The sequence below is a fragment of the Ylistrum balloti genome, unplaced genomic scaffold, assembly GCF_031769215.1.
Source record: "Ylistrum balloti isolate Yb309-2 unplaced genomic scaffold, AGI_CSIRO_Ybal_v1 Utg369988, whole genome shotgun sequence".
Taxonomy (NCBI): domain Eukaryota; kingdom Metazoa; phylum Mollusca; class Bivalvia; order Pectinida; family Pectinidae; genus Ylistrum; species Ylistrum balloti.
Window position 1 is genome coordinate 60440 of NW_026782072.1, and position 26799 is coordinate 87238.

At 38.0% G+C, this 26799-nt stretch overlaps 1 protein-coding gene across 1 annotated transcript; it reads right to left on the reverse strand.

Annotated features, from left to right (window-relative positions):
* On the reverse strand, positions 1 to 26274 carry LOC132547902 (protein jagged-1b-like). Its single transcript, XM_060211706.1, has 12 exons — positions 26184 to 26274; positions 11596 to 11832; positions 11224 to 11321; positions 9705 to 9809; positions 8446 to 8550; positions 7983 to 8087; positions 4644 to 4988; positions 4338 to 4352; positions 3683 to 3946; positions 2512 to 2751; positions 1659 to 1733; positions 1 to 1346 (listed from the first exon to the last, which is right to left on the reverse strand). Exons 1-12 carry the CDS (start codon positions 26252 to 26254, stop codon positions 835 to 837), a joined length of 2172 nt encoding a protein of 723 aa, XP_060067689.1. The 5' UTR covers positions 26255 to 26274; the 3' UTR covers positions 1 to 834.
* Between the last annotated feature and the right edge of the window lie 525 nt (positions 26275 to 26799).

Consider the following 26799-nt stretch of genomic DNA (forward strand, 5'->3'; position numbering starts at 1 on the left):
AATAATTACGTTTTAAGCTAAAAAGATCACAATCAAAATTTTGTCACTTATAATTTTGTAATTTTAATATCAAGTCACTGCATCTTGATTATAAATCATAAACACTGCTATAAACATGGTAACGAAAGGAGAAAAGGGGATAACAAATATATGTCAATTCGCGTATTAGATGGACGTCATCAATGTTCCGGAGACATATGGTCAGTCCATATTTCTAATGGAATTCCCTGCTGGTCAGTGTTAGCGGGGTATAGTTAGTCCCTCTTTTAAATGTGGCAAGTGGTTGCGAAGTATGGTCATTCCCACTCTCGATTGCAAATTCTACCATATGCTGGAGATTGGTACGGGAAATGGTCAATGCCTCCTCCAAGCGCAGCTCCGTGCTGATCAATGTTAATTTATTGTTAATCTCTCCTTCTGGTGCTAATCCATACCAGCCAGAGGCAAATTATGCCAGTCCCTTCTAGAACAAGGTCTTTCTGATTAGTGGTATGGAATTGCCAGGCTGTTCTTTCATATCAATAGCATGATAAGTGTCAATGTATGGTTTTCCGCTTACTCGCATGTGAATTTTGTATCTTATGATGAAACAGTGTGTTCATATTATTTTACAAAGAGAGATTAAATATCAAATGTCTAAATGACTGCATCAACAACGTGTTAAATATTTTATTTGAACTGGATGTAATCGTTTGTCAGTACAGCGATCCCCTGTGTATGATATAAACAATCTTTACTGGTTAAATAGATTGAAAAAAGAAAATGGTTACAATTGTACACGTAAATAAAAATGACTACTCCGTAATTGATTATATGAACAAACTACATAATTTTCTACGTCGTTTTCCCCTGATTCGGCTCATCGTAGACGACTTTGCTGGCCACAGATTGCACGTCTAACTGTTCATAGTGGTCGGGACTGGTGGGGACGCCACTGAAGGAAGGCGGAGGACTGTTTTCTCCCTCGCCCTCTTTGTTTGAGAGGACGGAAGCGGCTGGGATAGAATGGTACATACTTTCATCCATGTATAACTGGTTTTCAACACCGCTAGTCACAGACGACACTGCGATACTTTCGTAGTCTGGCGCCGTGCTATTGGCCCGATAGACGGGAGGTGGAGTTCCAGGTTTATACGAGGGAGGTCCGCCCTTCTCTCCCTCGAAAGCGATGTTGTCATAAGGTGGTGGACGCACACCCTCAGAGTAGATTCCATTGTCGAAAGCGTTCGCCGTTTTGTCCTTTGTGACGGGAGCCTGTTGAGGAGGTGAAGATTTGCGGAGACTTCTGCAGTATAGCATCCCCAGTAATAGCAGTAACAACAGTACAGCAGCTCCTACACCTACACCTTGATTAAAAAGGGAGATAACAAGAAAGTGAAAAAAGGAACAAGCTAACATGCAATAACAAAAACACTTACATTTTATTTTAATTAAAACCCAAAATGACGAGATGAGAGCAAAATGTGAACGAAAGAAAGAATTACAAGGTGCCTTGAAAAAATCTAATAAGAATACTTTCAAAACGATTAATCAACCTGTATTCCACACAGAAAGGTTGATAAGAAATACATCCTCTATCAAATAGTGAATGTTATCAAATGTTCTTCATAAAGATAATTAACCAAAAAACTGAAGCTAATTTGACATGACATACAAACCTATGTACAAGTTGTGCTTGCTCCTGTCGGTCGACGACATTCTCATGCCGACCGGTAGTGAAGGATCGGTAGTACCTGATACATTCAAAACAAAAACGTGTGTTTAGTAACAGTGACCACTTCAAAGCTAAACGTTTACAATACTGATTGTATGTCTGCACAGACATCTTAAACTCAAACGTGGAAAAGTCAAATAAAATCACAAAAATAGTCCAATTTAGTCAAATGGAGTATAATTTAACAAAGGTATATATATATATGGACTTGAACATATCTATGTAAATATATATAAGGTATATCTATGGGCGTGGACGGACACTTACTTAATAAAAGTTCATCTATGGACTTGGAAGTATACATACTTAAGCGAAGGTCTCTCTATTGACTTGAAAGTATAAGTATTTAAACTAAGGCCTATCTCTAAAAATACAAAACAAAGGTCCATCTATGGACTTGAATATTATATGTGCTTGCGAGTAAATATAATCCAACAATGGCCTATCTATGGACATGGACGTACATATACTTCAATAAAGGTTTATACGTTAACTTGAACGTGTATATATTTCAACAAGGTTGTACCTATGTGTTTTGACGAACGTTTCGGTCTCTAAATATCTACCCTACCTCTTCTATAGAACTAGACAGGAACTCATACTATTACTTTGATATTTATGATGGATCATCAAATGATCTACTCATCGCTTCGACAGTTTATCATCGGCACATACCAGTAAACATACAAATAACCTGCCTCTGGTTTAACTGTCGGTGTCCAACTTATCAGTCATTTCTGTTGATGTCTAGGACCGGATTCCATAGTCAAGGGAAACTTAAGACATATATAACGTACCTCTGGTATAGACTGAGACGGGGATACGACAGATAGCGACGTTCTTATGAAAGTCCTTCGCGTAGTACTCAACATAATGTTTTCCTTCCGGAAACATGGTGTTGTTGGCATATTTAGCCCTGAAATTCATCTCCCGGACTCCGACGTTGTCAGAGACTGCAGGAGATCGCCATATTATTTTCTCGTCAGTGAAAGCGCTGATCATAGAAGGACAGTGACTAAATCTGGGAGAGTGCACGTCTGTAATGGAGATAAGACTTATTGTATCAATATAAAATTTACACCGGAGAGAAAATCCAGACTGCGAAAACAAAAATGACTGACGAAAACAAGGCCATGATCAGCTAAAAGAGCGAAAACAAAAAGGACAGGAAATACCAGGACACAGTTACACCATAGACTGAAAACAAAAAACAAGGAAAGGCAACATATATGGCTGCGAAAAAAAGGCAGACAAAAACAAGGACAAAGCAACACCAAAGACTGCTGAAAATACAAACGATAGACAAAAAACAAGTATAAAGCAACATCAAAGACTGCTGGAAACAAAAACGACAGACAAAAAACAAGGACAAGGCAACATCTAAACAAGTATAAAGCAACATCAAAGACTGCTGGAAACAAAAACGACAGACAAAAAACAAGAATTAAGCAACATCAAACACTGCGAAAACGAAAAACAAGGACAAGGCAACATCTCCGGCTGCGAAAAAAGGACAGACAAAAACAAGGACAAAGCAACACCAAAGACTGCTGAAAATACAAACGACAGACAAAAAACAAGAATTAAGCAACATCAAACACTGCGAAAACGAAAAACAATGACAAGGCAACACCAAAGACTGCTGTAAACAATACAGGCAAGAACAAAGACAAAGTAACACCAAAAACTGCTGAAAAAGCACTGAGACATAGTGAAATATAAAAAATAAAACAAAGATAAAACAGAGGGAACTGGAAAAGATTGAATAAAAAAGAAAAGAAGACATAAAACGAAAAGATTCGAAACAAAAAGAAAATCAACATATCAAAACAAAAAGGGAAAACGGCAGACGGAATTGAGAAAAGAAAAAAGAGGTCTAATGAAAAAGGAACGAAAGAGTGAATAGATTTAATTGATTGCAACATATAATGATTTTGGCCCTTTAGGTACTTTGCATGTCTTACGCACCAATGACCTTGACAGTGAATGAGCAGTAGGCCACTCTGCCGTAAGTGTCCGGTTCTGATACGACGGATATCTGTTGAATGTCAAGTTCGGTGTAGTTACAGGCACATGATCTCAAGTAAACATGGGAGAAGGTCACCTTCAAAACATTCATTTTGTGGTCAAGAGCGTGGATACTCTTAAACCTCTCTGCGACGTTGATCATGTTCTTATCTGCTTGAACTGCTAACTCTATAGTTTTAGTTGGACAGTCAGAAATTTGTGGTTCTGTGGAAAAAATACAAATCTTTTAAAATGTCGGCATTCTGTTTTTTTCTTGATTAACCAAATATCCTTCTCTTAAGCTAAATGACAACAAATTAGGGTATGTATACTAACTGGCGTATCATACCATTTCTGTGAAACAAGTACCATTCAAGGATGATCAAAGTGATTTTCCAATAACGTTGATAAGTCAAATAATTGATATTTGACTAAAGTATGAGTGCAACTATCTTTGATGTCTTAGACTTTTAATCTCCTCACACAAGTAGCAGTGTGAAGGGGCGTGAGCTCCTAGTCATAAACAGATCAGTAAATCGATAGAAAGTGAATATAACGACTTTATAACTAAATAATCGATGTTGTATCGGGTGTAAATCAACGTGAGTATACTTACCACGCGGGAGTTTAACTGTGAACAAATAATACATAAAAATAAGTGTTCATGAAACTTCTGACAGGGTTATTGACGGAAAACTTTTTTGAAAGTGAAATATCAATAAGGACAATTAAGTATTGCATAAAAATTATCATACATTGATTGATCTGCTAGGCAAGACTATTTCATTCTCCATAGGACTGAAAGATAGAGTTTAATGTGTATATTTCAAAGAGCCTAAAGTTTTCAATGAATATTTGTAAGATGAAGGCGTTAGATTGTAATAAAACACAATACTTCTATACTTTGTATGATATGTCTTACCATTACACACGGGACAGCACTTGTCTTTGTGATAGATATAATCTGTACAGCTGAGAGGTGGACAGTCAATAGTGTAGCAGGCAAATTCATCATCGTTCTGGTGGAGGATGGACGGTCGGATACACGTACACTTCTCACAAACACCTCTGCTGACTTCCTCGCCCGCTTTGTAGTGCTGACCGTCATGAAGACAAGTCGGTGTGCCAGGGGTCACACAAAACTTGCCGTATCTTGAAGGGCAACATTTGTCGCTGTTTGGACAATGGTCATCAAAAGTACAGCCCCTATGTGTTGATCGGAGATCTCCCATGTCCCGAATGGACGGGCACGTTCCAGGTCGCACCCCTGTTCGGTTTAAACACACGGGTACGAATTAAGGTCTAGAGGTATCGCAAGAGATCAATAGCGAGTGTTTTAGTGGCACCCGTTGACCATAAAGGAAAAAATAATAAGATACTGGAAAAAAGACAAAGGCATTTGGGATCTATACATCAACCTTAATTGGCAAATTAATGCTGATTACTTTTTTGCCAATTGTTTCAACCCTTACATGCTAACAAAAAGTGGCCTAGTTTATCAAATATAATTGAACCAGGGAAACTTCAAAGAAGGGAAACCCACTCTGAAGCAAAGTTTTGCGGAGTTTACCAAGTTAGGCTTCTTTCTTACCAGCTGTTTTAGTATAACATCTTCTACTTTATCAACAAGAGTCGCAATGTAATTCTAAGTCAATCCAAGTAATGCAACCCCTCAATAGGAGAACCGTGATAAAAACACCGAACCAATAGGCTTACCTACAAATTCCGAGCAAGGCTGAATCACAGGAATAATAGGTAATTTACAATATTAATGAACTCAAGATTTACAAATTTACAATTTACAGATTTTTGAAATGTGTTCATATCAAAACTAACCCGTACTGTACTACTAAGCTCCAATTATGGACAATGTCTAACTCTAAAGTGTACACCATATCTAACCGATCACTCTACAGTGTATATCATGTCTAACCGATCACTCTACAGTGTGTATCATGTCTAACCGATCACTCTACAGTGTATATCATGTCTAACCGATCACTCTACATTGTATATCATGTCTAACCGATCACTCTACATTGTATATCATGTCTAACCGATCACTCTACATTGTATATCATGTCTAACCGATCACTCTACAGTGTGTATCATGTCTAACCGATCACTCTACAGTGTATATCATGTCTAACCGATCACTCTACAGTGTGTATCATATCTAACCGATCACTGTACATTGTATATCATGTCTAACCGATCACTCTACAGTGTGTATCATGTCTAACCGATCACTCTACAGTGTATATCATGTCTAACCGATCACTCTACAGTGTGTATCATATCTAACCGATCACTCTACATTGTATATCATGTCTAACCGATCACTCTACAGTGTATATCATGTCTAACCGATCACTCTACAGTGTGTATCATGTCTAACCGATCACTCTACAGTGTGTATCATATCTAACCGATCACTCTACAGTGTGTATCATATCTAACCGATCACTCTACAGTGTGTATCATATCTAACCGATCACTCTACAGTGTGTATCATATCTAACCGATCACTCTACATTGTATATCATGTCTAACCGATCACTCTACAGTGTGTATCATATCTAACCGATCACTCTACAGTGTGTATCATATCTAACCGATCACTCTACAGTGTGTACCATATCTAACCGATCATTCTACAGTGTGTATCATATCTAACCGATCACTCTACATTGTATATCATGTCTAACCGATCACTCTACAGTGTGTATCATATCTAACCGATCACTCTACAGTGTGTATCATATCTAACCGATCACTCTACAGTGTCTATCATATCGTACCGATCACTCTACAGTGTGTATCATATCTAACCGATCACTCTACATTGTATATCATGTCTAACCGATCACTCTACAGTGTGTATCATATCTAACCGATCACTCTACAGTGTGTATCATGTCTAACCGATCACTCTACAGTGTATATCATGTCTAACCGATCACTCTACAGTGTATATCATGTCTAACCGATCACTCTACAGTGTGTATCATGTCTAACCGATCACTCTACAGTGTATATCATGTCTAACCGATCACTCTACAGTGTATATCATGTCTAACCGATCACTCTACAGTGTATATCATGTCTAACCGATCACTCTAAAGTGTACACCATATCTACCCGATCACTCTACAGTGTATATTATGTCTAACCGATCACTCTACAGTGTATATCATGTCTAACCGATCACTCTACAGTGTATATCATGTCTAACCGATCACTCTACAGTGTATATCATGTCTAACCGATCACTCTACAGTGTGTATCATGTCTAACCGATCACTCTACAGTGTGTATCATGTCTAACCGATCACTCTACAGTGTGTATCACGTCTAACCGATCACTCTACAGTGTATATCATGTCTAACCGATCACTATACAGTATGTACCGTGTCTAACCGGTCACTCTACAGTGTATATCATGTCTAACCGATCACTCTACAGTGTATATCATGTCTAACCGATCACTATACAGTATGTACCGTGTCTAACCGATCACTCTACAGTGTATATCATGTCTAACCGATCACTCTACAGTGTATATCATGTCTAACCGATCACTCTAACCGATCACTCTACAGTGTATATCATGTCTAACCGATCACTCTACAGTGTATATCATGTCTAACCGATCACTATACAGTGTATATCATGTCTAACCGATCACTCTACAGTATGTACCGTGTCAAACCGATCACTATACAGTATGTACCGTGTCTAACCGATCACTATACAGTATGTACCGTGTCTAACCGATCACTCTACAGTATGTACCGTGTCTAACCGATCACTATACAGTATGTACCGTGTCTAACCGATCACTATACAGTATGTACCGTGTCTAACCGATCACTCTACAGTATGTACCGTGTCTAACCGATCACTATACAGTGTGTATCATGTCTAACCGATCACTCTACAGTGTATATCATGTCTAACCGATCACTCTAGAGTGTATATCATGTCTAACCGATCACTCTACAGTGTATATCATGTCTAACCGATCACTATACAGTATGTACCGTGTCTAACCGATCACTATACAGTATGTACCGTGTCTAACCGATCACTATACAGTGTGTATCATGTCTAACCGATCACTCTACAGTATGTACCGTGTCTAACCGATCACTCTACAGTTGATATCAGTCTCTTTATACACCCATACCATTACACGACAATTTTCCAGAACGTATAGGGCTGTGTTATGAATAGCTACAGCAATAAGATGTTTCTTACTGTGTTCACACGCCATGCCTGAGAAGCCCGGAGGACACTGACAAGCAGCATAGTACCCCATGGATACACAGGAACCTCCATTTTGACACCTCTCGGGACAAAGAGCTACAACAGATAAGTCAAAATAGTATTTAACAATGCAAAGAAACGCTAATTAATAACAATGTGATGGAAGTTAATGAAAGTTATTAAGACATGCAAAAAAGCAATTGAATCACAATACCTAACTTTGTCAAACCTGGGTCGTAATCTAGCATCATCATAGGTTAAGTAACCAACAAAAGGCTTTTGCTTTTTCTGACAAACTAATTCAGACAAATTTTATATTTGACATCATTAGCTTTATTTTTACAGCCATTGACAAAGTTAACCTACCGACACGACTAGACAAACTCAGTAAACAAGGGAAGGACACGCCATTTCTGACTGCGTTAGTGGATAATATCGGATGGTCGGTACTCACGCTGTTCACATTGTGTGCCAATGAATCCTTCTGAACAGAGACAAATAGAATGTCCATTCTCTGGGATACACTCCCCGCCATTGTCACATGGGGGATGACACACGGCTGAAACAGAAATGGGAAGTAGTTAAACAACCAAAGGGGGCTACACACTTCTGAAACAGGAACGGGGACTACGTTCGGCTGGAACAGTTATGAGGGACTACACACGATTGAAACAGAAACGAGGATTACACACGATTGAAACAGAAACGAGGATTACACACGATTGAAACACAAACGAAGACTACACACGGCTTAAACAGAAACGGGGACTACACACGGCTGAAACAGAAACGAGGACTACACACGGCTTAAATAGAAACGCGAACGACACACGGCTTAAACAGAAAAGGGGACTATATACGGCTTAAACAGAAACTAGGACTACACATGGCTTAAACAGAAAAGGGGACTATATACGGCTTAAACAGAAACGAGGACTACACACGGCTTAAACAGAAAAGGGGACTATATACGGCTTAAACAGAAACTAGGACTACACATGGCTTAAACAGAAACGAGGACTACACATGGCTTAAACAGAAAAGGGGACTATATACGGCTTAAACAGAAATGGGACGACCTTCTGCTGAAACAGAAACGGGTACTACACACGGCTGAAACAGAAACGGGAACTACACACGGCTGAAACAGAAACGGGAACTACACACGGCTGAAACAGAAATGGGGACTACACACGGCTGAAACAGAAACGGGAACTACACACGGCTGAAACAGAAACGGGAACTACACACGGCTGAAACAGAAACGGGTACTACACACGGCTGAAACAGAAACGGGAACTACACACGGCTGAAACAGAAACGGGTACTACACACGGCTGAAACAGAAACGGGAACTACACACGGCTGAAACAGAAACGGGAACTACACACGGCTGAAACAGAAACGGGAACTACACACGGCTGAAACAGAAATGGGGACTACACACGGCTGAAACAGAAACGGGAACTACACACGGCTGAAACAGAAATGGGGACTACACACGGCTGAAACAGAAACGGGAACTACACACGGCTGAAACAGAAATGGGGACTACACATAGGTAAACACCAAACGGGGAAGTAATATCACACTTAAGTGTAATATTTCAACATAAATTACAGTATCCGTATTTCAAACATTCTCCAATATATAACACAGTAGGTATATTACTACCCTGATAGTTAAATCAGGTTTGTTTTCATGTGACTGTACCTGTTTCGCACTGTCTGCCCGTGAAGTCATTAGAACACAGACAGTGGGCACTGCCTGTAGGGTCCGGGGTACCGCCATTTTCACACTGTATCTCAGGAGGTGAAGCTGAAAGTAAAGAATTTTGAAAAAACATAGAACATGTCCTAACCAGAGATGTTTAGCTGTATGTAGTAAACTCTTCAAATAGTCTGATGTTAATACGTTGATAGCATAGGTGAAGCTTATTTTGTTATACGTTTACTTAATATATCACACCATCATCATCATCATTATCATCATCATCATCAAATTTTATTTCCTCTTAAAGGAGATATTACATTACAAAAGAAATCGACAAACAGTTAAGACGACATTACAAATGTTTTATATCGTGCACGCGAAGGGTCTGTACATGCATTGAGCTTCAGTACTCTAAACGGACATCAGAAAGAGAGCGCGTGGGGCTGACAACGTACCGCACTGCCTTCATTAAACAAAGTTTCAATAAGGAGCCATCCTGGAAATGGAAACCCGAGATTTCACTAAACAAAGTATGGGTAATAGTAATATTATTCTCTGGTCTACAAAAATTATGCACATCAGGGCCAAACTCGGTAAGAATCCCATGGAGAAAATCTGTACGGAGGGCACTTGTGTGCTCGCAGATCGTGCACATATGAGTTTACTTGTACGCTTACTTAATATATCACACAATCTCCACGTGTGGATGTTTTCAAAATAACGCATGAATCAACGTTTAATCTAATTACTTCTATTTCTCCTTATTCAAACGGACAAAGACCTGTTATATTTAAAGCAGAATATAAAAACACATTATACTGAATTGTAGATAAAACAACGGATCAATCAAACACGAGCGATAGTATGAATAAATTATCATTTTAAGTAATATTTCATGAAACGCGTCTCAAGTTTTTACTTTTGAGAGCCTTGGGGTTTTAAGTCAAAATGTGGACGACAAAGTTATCCGGAGGCAGCCATTTTGTTGTGCCATATTCAATCTATTATATAACGCCATTAACCATATCCTGACATCACAATCGATTACTGATTGTCACAACCAATAAAAGACGATTTAGGATAAATTACAGTTGTAACATATGAAAAAATATCGAATGGGGGAATTCCCTGGATAACAGGCGGATTAAGTGACAAACGTATATATAACATAGCAAAATGTTTATATCACAACTCGACGCAATTACGAAAGGACAACAGGATATTCAGTCAAGATCAAAATATGTTTAAAGGGCAAAATCATATAGATAAAATAATCCTCACATTGTAACGTCAAAGGGTTTAGGACACGATTTTATAGAATTCAATACTTTCCAACTAGCAATGCACTGCCTTCATCAGTAACATAGGCTGAAAAACGATTTATTGGCCTAATTGTTTGACACTTTTAGAAATGAACAAAATAAGAACATAGTACATGGAAACTGTCCAGCTTTATCAGTTGTTATTTCCCTGCAAAATCAACTCTAACAAAGCATAACAGATATGAAATAATACTCACGAACTGTACAGAGGCCATATTCATCCCTCACCCACCCCTCACAGCAGACCTTATAACACACTGTGATATTCACAATGTACTCCATCTTTTTGTAACATCTGTTGAATAAGATAGAAATCACTATGAAAAGTCACACGGATAACACTACAATGTGATGGCCAATATTTCTTGTCTAATGAAATTAAACAACAGACAATTCGAGTCTCTGTTCTGCATAAGCGCCCCATATAAATGAAATGCTGTTTTCAACTATGTTGGAATATCGCTTTTAGCAATTTAGAGTGGCGCAGCTGTTCTTTAGCGTTATCAAAACTTTGGACCTTAAATCTTCTTTTTTTACTTGATACAACGTTATCGTGATGGTGTTCTTACATCGGTTCTTCCCGATAGCTCCTTTCAGTCCGGCCATCCTCGGATCCATTACAGGGATGTTCTACCCATTGGGTCACGTTGATCATGTGGTTCACGTAGTTGCAGCACACATTATTATTTCGGCAGCCATCATATCTGTCGTCATCATCTCTGTCGTCATCATCTATATCGTCATCTTCCCAATCGTCATCGTCTCTGTCGCTTTCGTCACTGCGTTCAGCACCATGGTTTCCTCCCCTAAACCACAAATACCAACAGAAATATTATCATTATTTCACAGCTATTTCATCATCGAACCACAGCTTTTTCCGAACTAAATAAACAAGACAGAATTTCTCATACTGCCACAACTAAAGGTGCCACCTGAAAATTAAATGAAAACGACAAGAAAATTCCAAGATTTGATGAAATATTTATTCTCAGTAAAAATTCTGAATCTTAGACATAATATAAAATGAATGATTTCCATGAAGATCTGTGAAATGTATAAGGAGAATAAAACAAACGTCTTTCGCATTTGGAAAAAACGCAAAAACAAAAATCAAATCGCATTAATTTTGGGACAAGCTCGAACTAGTTCGTTTTTTTTTCAAAATGCATCAAGCTTTAGGCCAAGTCTACGCAAATTGAAAAACAAATTGAATGAAAAATTGGACCAACAAAGCATTTTCTGCTTTTTCGACGACACACACCATGTAAACCTTGGTAAATACAAATAACAGGCACCGAAAACATTTAACTTCATACCATAGAAGGGAAAAGAACATTGCCAAATGAGATGATGGTAACGACCATATTTTGTCAATAATCTTCATCAATCTGCATCTCTCGAAACTCCGTATTTGTTAATTTACCTGTGAGTTTTCGACATAGTTTACTTGTATTGGGAACAACTGCAACGCCATTAATTCTGTTGGTTTGGGAAGAAGGAAATTTACTATTGGGAAGTATAAACAATTACGACATAATCCAGCCAAATTATCAGATAGACAAAGAGCAACATGGAAATTCTTATCATACAGCTTAGTGAAAAGCTGTCCTTGTTGGTAGTGTTGAAGACAAGATCAAGGTAAGTGAACTACGCAAATGAGCGAGTGCGATCCAGGACTGGGGGTTATATGTGATAGACAACATCATTAGTTATCTAAAAACATCATCAATATACAGAAAAGTCAAATGGAAGACAAGTTTGTTCTTATTTGTTAAGATGAGCTTTTCTTTAAGTTGAGTCTGGTAAGGAAATAAAAGCAAGCCGGACAAGAGAGGGCACTTTTACTTCACAGTATGCCACCAAATTAAACGAATGTTTTTTTTTTCAATCAAAGATTTAAACATTCACGAGACTTTTTCCTCAATATAGTTCATCTTCGAAAGTATTTCGAAAAGTAGGACGAAAAGTAGGATCTAGTAATTGAATTTTTTAGTGACAGAAAATGTCTCGCGAGTTTTATAACCGATCCCTACCATTACCAAATAAATCGCTTGCAACTTAATACCTTAAATGTTCTATTGATATTCAGTTCGATATATATGTTTCCTCTGTCTAAAGTCGGTGTTCTCTAGTTGGGCTGGGGCGGGGAGGGGGGGGGGGGTACATGCATCTCTATGAGAAAATGGATATGATTTTCCCTATCCTATATACGAAGCCTACACATTATACGCCAATGTCCGTGTGACCTACACATTATACGCCAATGTCCGTGTGACCTACACATTATACGCCAATGTCCGTGTGACCTACACAACACCATGATTTACCACGATATCATCAGTTTATCGTATACTGTAATACATTCCCTATACATTATAAATTAGCACCGTATGATGGAAGATTAAACCGCCATTCAATTATTCATATTACTTTGATGATTCATATCCATTTGTCTCCTATCTTACAAATATCTTGTCTCGATTATCTTACATTTATTGCCCAAGGGAAAGGCTAGTACCGTCATTCATCTGTTATATAATAACATTATCTGGCATTTTTTTTTCAGTAAGATTATCTGGTATGCTTACAAGTATTACGTCACTATCTGTTCTGTACTGGTTGGAATGCTTTTTTTCACCAACCCCTATTAACTATAACTGAGTTTTAAGCAACTTGTGTCTGATGTGTTACCAAGTATTACGTCATCGTCAGAATGTAGATATCTAGTGTATTAGCTAATATGACGTCACTAACTGTCCTGGAATGTAGATATCTGAAAATTTATCTAGAATTACAACACTGTGATTCCCTGGAATGTAAATATCTGGTAGGTTATCTAGAATTACGTCACTGCCTGTCCTAGGAATGTAAATATCTGGTAGGTTATCTAGAATTACGTCACTGTCTGTCCTAGGAATGTAAATATCTGGTAGGTTATCTAGAATTACGTCACTGTCTGTCCTAGGAATGTAAATATCTGGTAAGTTATCTAGAATTACGTCACTGTCTGCCCTAGGAATGTAAATATCTGGTAAGTAATCTAGAATTATGTCACTGTCTGTCCTAGGAATGTAAATGTCTGGTAAGTTATCTAGAATTATGTCACTGTCTGTCCTAGGAATGTAAATGTCTGGTAAGTTATCTAGAATTATGTCACTGCCTGTCCTAGGAATGTAAATATCTGGTAGGTTATCTAGAATTACGTCACTGTCTGTCCTAGGAATGTAAATATCTGGTAGGTTATCTAGAATTACGTCAATGTCTGTCCTAGGAATGTAAATATCTGGTAAGTTATCTAGAATTATGTCACTGTCTGTCCTAGGAATGTAAATATCTGGTAGGTTATCTAGAATTACGTCACTGTCTGTCCTAGGAATGTAAATATCTGGTAAGTTATCTAGAATTATGTCACTGTCTGTCCTAGGAATGTAAATATCTGGTAAGTTATCTAGAATTACGTCACTGTCTGTCCTAGGAATGTAAATATCTGGTAGGTTATCTAGTATTACGTTTCCATCTCTCCTAGGGTGTAAATGCCTCGAGTATTATCAAATATGTCGTAGAATGTATTGATCCAAATTTATGGTCCTTCGATAATCCCATATACCTCCAATTTCCAGATAAATAAGACAATCAGTAACAATTGACTCCTTTGGTGTTTTATAATTATCTTTTTCAGCAAAATAGTTACACCATCTACCTATAAATACAAAAAATATTTTTGATGTTAATTTCAGTATTAATGACACTATTTCAAAACCTTATTACACCTGCGGTTTCAATATGCATATATAATGTAATAAAAGCTGTCATAGCTTTATGAAGAGTAGTGATGTCACAGAGGAGCCGTCTCATAGTGTACACCACACAACATTTCTACTTCCTGGTTGCACTAAGGTGCTATTTAAACGGTGTACCATATCATCGAAAAAGTCAATGTTCTGCCTTTCATAACGAATACAAATCAGCTGAAACCACGTGATATTCTGTTAACGACACGTGTAAAACTTGAAAACAAAGAAAATGAGTGAAGAATAATCTTGTGAGGTGATCTCAGTCTACGGTCTCAGACTTCCATAAGTTTAGAGTAGAAATAAAATTGTACACATGTGTTATCTATTAAATTGTTTCATATATTGAGTTTTGATATCCTGTGTTTCAATTGTCTGCAGGTGATATAATTTCCAGTCAGGAAAATTGTCTTTGAATTTACCATTTACTGTGTAAAATGTGCTGCTATTTTTGATAGAATTATTCCGGTGTTGTACTGGTAAGAGAAAAAAAAAACAATACATAGGATATACCATACTAGAAACCTTTAAGTACCCTTAGTCAGGTTAAAGGCTATCATCGTAACATATGTACCCGGTCAGGTGACGTACTGGTAACGAACTATCCTTTCCCCTAGACGTCCGCGGTTCGATTGTATCGCTGTATCACTTTCCTCTGAACCATACAATGGTATGTCCACTACCTCCTCTTCTATTTTTGTCACTCTGTACTGTAGATCATACAAACAATGTTATATACCGTTAAGTTAAAGGAAAGATTAACTTTATCGAAGCCAATAAGGAAACAAACATTGAGTTAAAGAAAATACATCAACAGTGTAATCCAATATGTATGTAACCAGCGAGGTAGGAGATTACGCTATTGTTAACCTGGTATTATCTAATTTAGTGTCTCCGTTGGAAATAGACTCGTTATCTAAATACGGAAAGTTTTCATTATTGACATTAACTTTAAGGCGATATTGTGTCTAGTGTATATTTACAGTGTGTTTAAAATGTGGACATTGCTATATACATATATTATATTTCGCCATCTGCACCTGTCATTTATGAAAAAATGTAAATTTTTAAACTTTATAATCTTTAAGTAGTGGGTTAAACCATTCAAGATGCACACATTTCAATCAAAATCATTGTTTAATTATATACCTGGTCCAGTGTTTATATCACACTGGTGTTCGTTTCGCCTAACCCCCGTCTTTAAAAGGAATAGTATGTAATTTACAATGGTATCTGGATGAAAATAATTTCAGTTAGTAAAAAAGGTAATGTTTAATGATAATCAGGAAGTGGAGCAAATGTGCTTGTGTATAATTAGTCTAGTTGTTCACCGTGAGAAAAACTGGTATTGTGAAGGCAGGTCTAGTTGTACACAGTGAGAAAAGAGTGAATAAAGGGCCGCTGGTTTAGTTGTACACCGTGAGAAAAGATTGTATAATGGGCCGCTGGTCTAGTTGTACACCGTGAGAAAAGAGTCTATAATGTACCGCTGGTCTAGTTGTACACCGTGAGAAAAGAGTGTATAATGGGCCGCTGGTCTAGTTGTACACCGTGAGAAAAGAGTGTATAATGGGCCGCTGGTCTAGTTGTACACCGTGAGAAAAGAGTGTATAATGTACCGCTGGTCTAGTTGTACACCGCGAGAAAAGAGTGTATAATGGGCCGCTGGTCTAGTTGTACACCGCGAGAAAAGAGTGTATAATGGGCCGCTGGTCTAGTTGTACACCGTGAGAAAAGAGTGTATAATGGGCCGCTGGTCTAGTTGTACACCGTGAGAAAAGAGGGCCGCTGGTCTAGTTGTACACCGTGAGAAAAGAGTGTATAATGGGCCGCTGGTCTAGTTGTACACCGTGAGAAAAGAGTGTATAATGGGCCGCTGGTCTAGTTGTACACCGTGAGAAAAGAGCCGCCTAGTTGCTGGTCTAGTTGTACACCGTGAGAAAAGAGTGTATAATGGGCCGCTGGTCTAGTTGTACACCGTGAGAAAAGAGTGTATAATGGGCCGCTGGTCTAGTTGTACACCGTGAGAAAAGAGTGTATAATGGGCCGCTGGTCTAGTTGTACACCGTGAGAAAAGAGTGTATAATGGGCCGCTGGTCTAGTTGTACACCGTGAGAAAAGAGTGTATAATGGGCCGCTGGTCTAGTTGTACGCCGTGAGAAAAGATTGTATAATGGGCCGCTGGTCTAGTTGTACACCGTGAGAAAAGAGTGTATAATGGGCCGCTGGTCTAGTTGTACACCGTGAGAAAAGAGTGTATAATGGGCCGCTGGTCTAGTTGTACACCGTGAGAAAAGAGTGTATAATGGGCCGCTGGTCTAGTTGTACACCGTGAGAAAAGAGTGTATAATGGGCCGCTGGTCTAGTTGTACACCGTGAGAAAAGAGTGTATAATGGGCCGCTGGTCTAGTTGTACACCGTGAGAAAAGAGTGTATAATGGGCCGCTGGTCTAGTGGTACTCCGTGAGAAAAGAGTGGATAATGGGCCGCTGGTCTAGTTGTACACCGCGTGAGAAAAGAGTGTATAATGGGCCGCTGGTCTAGTTGTACACCGTGAGAAAAGAGTGTATAATGGGCCGCTGGTCTAGTTGTACACCGTGAGAAAAGAGTGTATAATGGGCCGCTGGTCTAGTTGTACACCGTGAGAAAAGAGTGTATAATGGGCCGCTGGTCTAGTTGTACACCGTGAGAAAAGAGTGTATAATGTGCCGCTGGTCTAGTTGTACACCGTGAGAAAAGAGTGTATAAAGAGTGTATAATGGGCCGCTGGTCTAGTTGTACACCGTGAGAAAAGAGTGTATAATGGGCCGCTGGAGTTGTACACCGTGAGAAAAGAGTGTATAATGGGCCGCTGGTCTAGTTGTACACCGTGAGAAAAGAGTGTATAATGGGCCGCTGGTCTAGTTGTACACCGTGAGAAAAGAGTGTATAATGGGCCGCTGGTCTAGTTGTACAAAGAGTGTATAATGGGCCGCTGGTCTAGTTGTACACCGTGAGAAAAGAGTGTATAATGGGCCGCTGGTCTAGTTGTACACCGTGAGAAAAGAGTGTATAATGGGCCGCTGGTCTAGTTGTACACCGTGAGAAAAGAGTGTATAATGGGCCGCTGGTCTAGTTGTACACCGTGAGAAAAGAGTGTATAATGGGCCGCTGGTCTAGTTGTACACCGTGAGAAAAGAGTGTATAATGGGCCGCTGGTCTAGTTGTACACCGTGAGAAAAGAGTGTATAATGGGCCGCTGGTCTAGTTGTACACCGTGAGAAAAGAGTGTATAATGGGCCGCTGGTCTAGTTGTACACCGTGAGAAAAGAGTGTATAATGGGCCGCTGGTCTAGTTGTACACCGTGAGAAAAGAGTGTATAATGGGCCGCTGGGTACACCGTAACTAGACCAGCGTCTAGTGTGCAGTGGTGGACCTTTTGGTCTCGTTGTGTATCATTACAAAGACTTGATTTGTTTTCGCTTCTAGCACCTGATATTTCTTTTATGTCAGTAGACATATTCTCACAAATATCGAGTAGGTACTCTTATTTATTTAACACTATTTATATAAGGGAAATTCAAATATGCCATTATACACTTTAAATGATTCATGTGCTCCTTAATTTAGAAGTGAACCGATTTATTTTCTGAGAATCTGTAAATACCTTGATGTTGTTACCCTTAATGCACAAACTTCCTGGTCAGAGGCTTGTGGCCATGGTGTTGTAAAGATTGTTCGTGGTATTGCCTGATCTGACGCTACTTTTAACAACAGCGTTACAACGCGACTGTTTTTGCTTTGCGTCTTATTGAACCAGAATGTCAGCTTTATTTACAGTTTAAGCAGTATTTTGTATCTATACATATGCTTTTTGATATACAAATCCAAGTAGCAAGTTTTAAGATAGTTTAAGTTATTTTATAATCATCTTATATAAGTTTAGTCATGAACGATATATAAAACACGTTAGTTTCATTGTTGTTTGCGTGTGAAGCAGACCTTGACGCAATGGTCACAAGTTCAATGTCTATCTACCCGAACAGGTTTGTCACGTTTCTTTAAACCAACAAGAAATTACAGCTGTAAACACCTTACGAAATAGTGTAAATTGGACTATTGCCAAAAGAGCATGACAAGCATCAATCAGGAAGCTCCATACACACTCTATTTCATAGCTGACTCAATCCACGACCGTCGACAAGTTCGTGAAAGTTTGATGTGAAATAATATGTCGCATGAATCAAAGGAACAGATGACACTAATTTCAGAGCTGTACACTGTACCCCGAGTAACGATCGATTTACAACAGTTTTATCCTGATTATCAGGTTTTTGTGAAGCCATAATGTCATATTATCAGTTATTATATCATACAATAGAAGCGGCATATACGAAACCAGAAAATGGAAGCACACTTTTTTAATATTTAATGACAAAAGATGATTTATCAGAATAACAGATACAAGGAAACCATTGAACGACCATTCATACTAAAACAGATACCAGGGATGGTGGGAGACCATTGAACGACCATTCATACTAAAACAGATACCAGGAATGGTGGGAGACCATTGAGCGACCATTCATACTAAAACAGATACCAGGGATGGTGGGAGACCATTGAGCGACCATTCATACTAAAACAGATACCAGGAATGGTGGGAGACCATTGAGCGACCATTCATACTAAAACAGATACCAGGAATGGTGGGAGACCATTGAGCGACCATTCGTACTAAACCAGATACCAGGAATGGTGGGAGACCATTGAGCGACCATTCGTACTAAAACAGATACCAGGAATGGTGGGAGACCATTGAACGACCGTTCATACTAAAACAGATACCAGGGATGGTGGGAGACCATTGAACGACCCTTCATACTAAAACAGATACCAGGGATGGTGGGAGACCATTGAGCGACCATTCATACTAAAACAGATACCAAGGATGGTGGGAGACCATTGAGCGACCATTCGTACTAAACCAGATACCAGGAATGGTGGGAGACCATTGAGCGACCATTCGTACTAAAACAGATACCAGGAATGGTGGGAGACCATTGAACGACCGTTCATACTAAAACAGATACCAGGGATGGTGGGAGACCATTGAACGACCCTTCATACTAAACCAGATACCAGGGATGGTGGGAGACCATTGAACGACCGTTCGTACTAAAACAGATACCAGGAATGGTGGGAGACCATTGAGCGACCATTCGTACTAAACCAGATACCAGGAATGGTGGGAGACCATTGAACGACCCTTCATACTAAACCAGATACCAGGGATGGTGGGAGACCATTGAACGACCGTTCTTACTAAAACAGATACCAGGAATGGTGGGAGACCATTGAACGACCCTTCATACTAAAACAGATACCAGGGATGGTGGGAGACCATTGAGCGACCGTTCATACTAAAACAGATACCAAGGATGGTGGGAGACCATTGAACGACCGTTCATGCTAAAACAGATACCAGGGATGGTGGGAGACCATTGAGCGGCCATTCGTACTAAAACAGACTGCTGTAGAACACAACGAATCACGCTTAAACAGTGTTGCTTTAAACAAGGAAAAAAACAGATTAAAATAAAGATAGAAAAGGGTTTTCAGAAAAAAAAGTGTGTACAGATAATTCAATTGTAGGATAAAATTACTTTTACATTTTTATTGTTATGATAAGCAGAGCTGTTGTAAATATATTAAAACAAAACGTGACATAGGTCGTCAGCACAAAGCAAACAGCAATTACCTATTCAAACATTTACTTTTCTATAATTTACACTATACTCTCTGATATTTATAGTAACATCTACTGAAAACGATTTTATTGGTCTCTACAAAGGACTTAATCTCAGGGATATAAAACAGAACATACTATTATACCATTTTTATATACTTATCTAATTATAGAAATTGTACCCTTAGGTATATTGTGTTTAGTTAAGTCATTTGTACCTTCATGCTCTCACTGGGGTAAATCGTGATACAAGAACTTCGTCACACTCTAGTTACAACACTAAAACACGAGTCGGACTTGAAGGACCAGTTTACACCACTACACCATCTAATAACAAAGTGCCAAAGTAAATCTTTACGTCATCATCCTGACACTTATTGTGGTTTAACCGAAGTTCGAAGTTCGTTAGTGTAATATGTAACCAGGATGTTTACTGATCCAGAATTTCAGACACGAAATAAATCAACATGGCGGACAACACTTCCTCTATATAGTACACTACTGAGGATGAAAGCCTTATTTATCAAACAATGTTATAAGTATAGATGTGCTTGAATACTTTAAATATAATGAAAGAAACAAATAAAAGGATTAGACAGTCCTAGTGCTGTGTTATCACAGATACAAAGCTGTTTGTAGATTAAAAGACGAGATAGTATACAGCTACAGAAGCGGACATACCTGGTTAACACAACAAAGACATCCGAACTTATAACAATAACGAAAATTTTTAATGAAACATCAATGTAAAAATGATAGGAATGAAATACACACAGATTTTCTAAACCTTTGTTTTGAAGTTTTCATGTAACATTTTACATTTTTGTGACATTTCTTTAACATTTGCCTGCCAGACAGAAGGGGATTTTGTCAAACCGTTACTCACTAGCATTACTAGCATATCATGACGTCATATTTATAGCCGTAGAGACGAAACAGCGTCAAAAACAGTGTTCCTTCCACAGAATCTTGAAGTCGGTAATCGACAACTTGTATCAGTTTGATACTATCAGAATGTATACCAAAAATATTAAACATAAGGAAATTTAAATGTAATTATTGGACTGCCTTGTAATGGCATTCATAAGCTTATTAATGACATAGCTAAGAAGACAAACATCATGTCGCAATATAATGTTTGCTTGTCATGTATCACATTGACAAACGCATATAGGGGTTGGTTTGGTTTTAGTTTGATTGTTATTAACGTCTAATTAACAGTCATGGTAATTTAAGGGCGTGCATGCGGCCAGTACCTGGTGAATGCCCCATGTAGGCCTCGAACCCGCGACCAAGAGATGGAGGGCTATTGTGATAAAGACCCTCAGAGGCCTTAACCATTTGCTGCGACGTGCTTAGTGTATAGCTAGGGCTATTGACAGGTCAAGGGGTCATCTTCAAAATTATAGTTTAAGAACAGGTTAGATAGTAAAGGCAGCCCCTCCCTATAGCTTCCTTTTTTTGCCTATCTACTCATTTTCCTAACTTTCCTCGTCCGCTGAAAGACCAAAAGGCCGTAATGATGAACTTAAAACCCGTTAAATACACAGATTGATTTACCACTTGGCCACTGCGGCTTCATCAAGATTGACCAATGTTTAAATAATCGTTGTTCTTTCGTTTTATGACAGAACTGACCACTGTATTTCGGTTAAATGGATTCGTGTTCGATGCTTTTGTGTAATAACAGAAAGTAAGTATAATTGTCAAAAGCCGCGAATTGCTAATGTCAATAACTAATTACCAGTAATAGGAACATACAAACGCCCCGTCATAAAATTCATGCATGTATTTTGGTAACGTCAATAGCTATGTGGATTTTGGTTGTAGTACCGTTCAATGACTGACCTATGTATTAGTAACACTGGGTATGTATTGTATATTTTACAACAGTAGAACCTGTGATTACGGACTCTATCCCGACAGTTACACGACAATAAATCAATACAGATCCGGTTTTCTCACCTTAATAAATAATTGATGAATAACATATACCTGTGCCTTGACAGACATTTTCACATGTACATTGTGTATCATCTCTCACTAGAGGCAATCGCTTATAATATAATTTAAATCTTTTAATGACGTCAACTCAATTCCAAAAGGAAAGAGTAACGTATGCTGGAACACGCCCCCTTTCAGCTGTACTAACTCGAATTGTACGACCTCAAGACATCCCCGCGTGTAATGTAACGATGTAATATAAACGTAAAGGTTTGAAGGCTTAGGCTGCTAGAGTGTTCAGATATAACACTTCTCAGATTATAATCTGATTTGAATATTCATGGCTCATTGTGGTCGCAATATCTTTATAACGAAATCAGGCATTTTGCTAAGATGGTTGACGTCTTTTCTATATTAAGATTTAAACGTCATGATTTGAGCTTGAACACAATGCAGTAAGTCTACGGACCACGACATATACACTCGATCCTGTATTGTCACCACATTTTAACGAGTACCTGCTGATGAATGGACAGATTATATTACTGCTACTCAGTATAAAGCTTTATCTTACCTGTAACAATATAAGATACTAATTCTAAAGGTATCCATCAGCTCTATACTCTGAAACACACTTTATGTTTCGTGATACGTCTTTTGCTACTTGGAATAACTTGTTCTGTTGTACTGATCCGGCTCAAACTGTTTTATTTACGTTTTCATTTCGATCTCACTAAACGAAAAAAAAAAAATATAAACAAAAACACCGCACAGTAGATTAACCCTAACTCTTAATATAATCAGCTATTTCTCAGGTAATCTCGACTTCCCGAGTAATTTTACTGAAATGAAAATAAATGTAGGGTGACAACGACGTGAGCGAAAACCGAAATCAGTATATCATTATACACGGTATTTCCTAAAGGGATCTGATTGCTGATCAGTGTCGTACAGCTTTTACATTAACACAGAGAACAGGACCAACATAGTGAACCAGACCAAGCCGTTCTAATATTTTCATGCTCGTTTTGAGTGATAACTACATGAACTATCATATGTTATAATATTTCATATTGCACTTCATTTTTTCACTAGTTCTGACTGTAGAAGAGAAAACATGGATTGATCCACCAGTTTCTAGATGATGTTTTACTTTCCCCTGTTAAACATCGCTGGAATAGTGAGAGAAATATCCCCAAAGTCAGACGCGAGTCGAAAGTATAGATGTTGTCTTCGATTCTCGAGTGTCAAAAGGATGGAAAGACAAAGATGAAAAGACAGGAAAACCTTTATGTTTAATGGAGTGATGTCCTTCTTAAAAGTATCGGTCGTATCTAAATTATACTTCTATGACGGTGGTCGTGGTGTAATACCGTAACTCAAAGTATACAAGTTAAAGGAATGTATTCTAACTTAACCTGAAAGTAAATTGAAGTGAAGGACGGTTCTTTGTCTTATTTTGAATAATGCAACAAATGAGAAACATCCCGTGTAATACGTGCAGGATAGTTTACAGAAGTTATGGTGTACATAACAACAAAAATAGTGTCCTAGAGACAAATTTCGACATAAGTAATAATACTAGATATATACCTGGTGACAAAGTTCGATAAAAGTAATACTACTAGAAATATACCTGGTGACAAAGTTCGACAAAGGTTATTCTACGAAATATATACCTGGTGACAAAGTTCGATAAAAATAATTTTACTAGTTATAAACCTGGTGACAAAGTTCGATAAAAGTAATTCTACGAAATATATACCTGGTGACAAAGTTCGACAAAAGTAATTCTGCTAGTTATAAACCTGGTGACAAAGTTCGACAAAAGTAACACTGCTATATATATACCTGGTGACAAAGTTCGACAAAAGTAATTCTACGAAATATATACCTGGTGACAAAGTTCGACAAAAGTAATTCTGCTATATATATACCAGGTGACAAAGTTCGACAAAAGTAATTCTACGAAATATATACCTGGTGACAAAGTTCGACAAAAGTAATTCTGCTAGATATATACCTGGTGACAAAAGTAATTCTGCTAGATATATACCTGGTGACAAAGTTCGACAAAAGTACTACTACTAAATATATACCTGGTGACAAAGTTCGACATAAGTAATACTACTAGATATGTACCTGGTGACAAAGTTCGACATAAGTAATACTACTAGATATGTACCTGGTGACAAAGTTCGACATAAGTAATACTACTAGATATGTACCTGGTGACAAAGTTCGACATAAGTAACACTGCTATATATATACCTGGTGACAAAGTTCGACAAAAGTAATTCTACGAAATATATACCTGGTGACAAAGTTCGATAAAAGTAAAACTACTAGATATGTACCTGGTGGCAAAGTTCGACAAAAGTAATACAGTTATATATGTGCCTGGTGACAAAGTTCGACAAAAGTAATTCTGCTAGATATATACCTGGTGACAAAGTTCGACAAAGGTTATTCTACGAAATATATACCTGGTGACAAAGTTCGATAAAAATAATTTTGCTAGTTATATACCTGGTGACAAAGTTCGACATAAGTAATACTACGAAATATATACCTGGTGACAAAGTTCGACAAAAGTAATACTACTAAATATATACCTGGTGACAAAGTTCGACAAAAGTTATTCTACGAAATATATACCTGGTGACAAAGTTCGACAAAAGTAACACTGCTATATATATACCTGGTGACAAAGTTCGACAAAAGTAATTCTACGAAATATATACCTGGTGACAAAGTTCGACAAAAGTAATTCTGCTAGTTATAAACCTGGTGACAAAGTTCGACAAAAGTAATACAGTTATATATGTGCCTGGTGACAAAGTTCGACAAAAGTAATTCTGCTAGATATATACCTGGTGACAAAAGTAATTCTGCTAGATATATACCTGGTGACAAAGTTCGACAAAAGTAATTCTACGAAATATATACCTGGTGACAAAGTTCGACAAAAGTAATTCTGCTAGTTATAAACCTGGTGACAAAGTTCGACAAAAGTAACACTGCTATATATATACCTGGTGACAAAGTTCGACAAAAGTAATACAGTTATATATGTGCCTGGTGACAAAGTTCGACAAAAGTAATTCTGCTAGATATATACCTGGTGACAAAGTTCGACAAAAGTAACACTGCTATATATATACCAGGTGACAAAGTTCGACAAAAGTAATACAGTTATATATGTACCTGGTGACAAAGTTCGACAAAAGTACTACTACTAAATATATACCTGGTGACAAAGTTCGACATAAGTAATACTACTAGATATGTACCTGGTGACAAAGTTCGACATAAGTAATACTACTAGATATGTACCTGGTGACAAAGTTCGACATAAATAATACAGTTATATATATACCTGGTGACAAAGTTCGACAAAAGTAATACTGTTAGATATATACCTGGCGACAAAGTTCGATAAAAGTAAAACTACTAGATATGTACCTGGTGGCAAAGTTTGACAAAAGAAATACTGTTATCTATATACCTAGTGTGAAAGTTCGACAAAAGTAATACTGCTAGATATATACCTGGTGACAAAATTCGTAAGAAGTAATGCTGCTACAGCAGGTTCAATCAATATCTAGTGACAATTTTCGAAATTTATGTCACACTGCTTCTTGTGTGCATATACTTGACATTATAACAGATGTAGTAAACAAACAAACATACCTATGTCCAGTTGATATCGAAACTATTGCTGCCAATGCCAGCATCAGCAACAGGTATTTCCAGCCATCCATGTTTATAGGAGGACAATAGGTACGGTCGTACCGACAGTCCACCAGACGTCCCTATTATAATGTAGGTATACCAATGTGATATATCAGCTGTGTTTGTTTCTATCGACATGCGCACTCCAGCTCCACCTGAGAAGGCAGTGGAGCTTACCATGGATTGTCGCCCTAACCCAATGTTGGCTAGTTTTCAATGGTGAATATATATTTCAGTAGTTGACTTGATTGTGATTTCTAATATCGAAATCAGTTAACTAGTTTATTGAATAAAGTTCTTTTGATCATTGACGTTCAAGCTATACTGCCGTGTAATGCTGGTTAAATTAACCTGAACTACATGTACCTACCACATGTATATACATTTCCAATAGTGAGTTAAAATACACTCACATTTCGACACTGAACAGGTTACAAATCCGTGATGGTTCTGATAAGTAATTGACAGAGTGTTCGGTATAACTAAAAATGTAATGATATAACGGTTTAAACTTAGAAGCAGTCGTCTATTCTGACAGGATATAAAATATTCAAAACTAGAAAAAATGAAATGA

Bases quoted from the DNA above. Each gene is read 5' to 3' on its own strand.
- LOC132547902 (XM_060211706.1), bottom strand. From the start codon at position 26,254: ATGGATGGCTGGAAATACCTGTTGCTGATGCTGGCATTGGCAGCAATA. The intron at 8,088-8,445 runs GTGAGTACCGAC...TATCTGTTGTAG, and splicing joins TGGCACACAATGTGAACAGC to CTCTTTGTCCCGAGAGGTGT. The intron at 1,734-2,511 runs GTACGTTATATA...TGAATGTATCAG, and splicing joins CGTCTCAGTCTATACCAGAG to GTACTACCGATCCTTCACTA.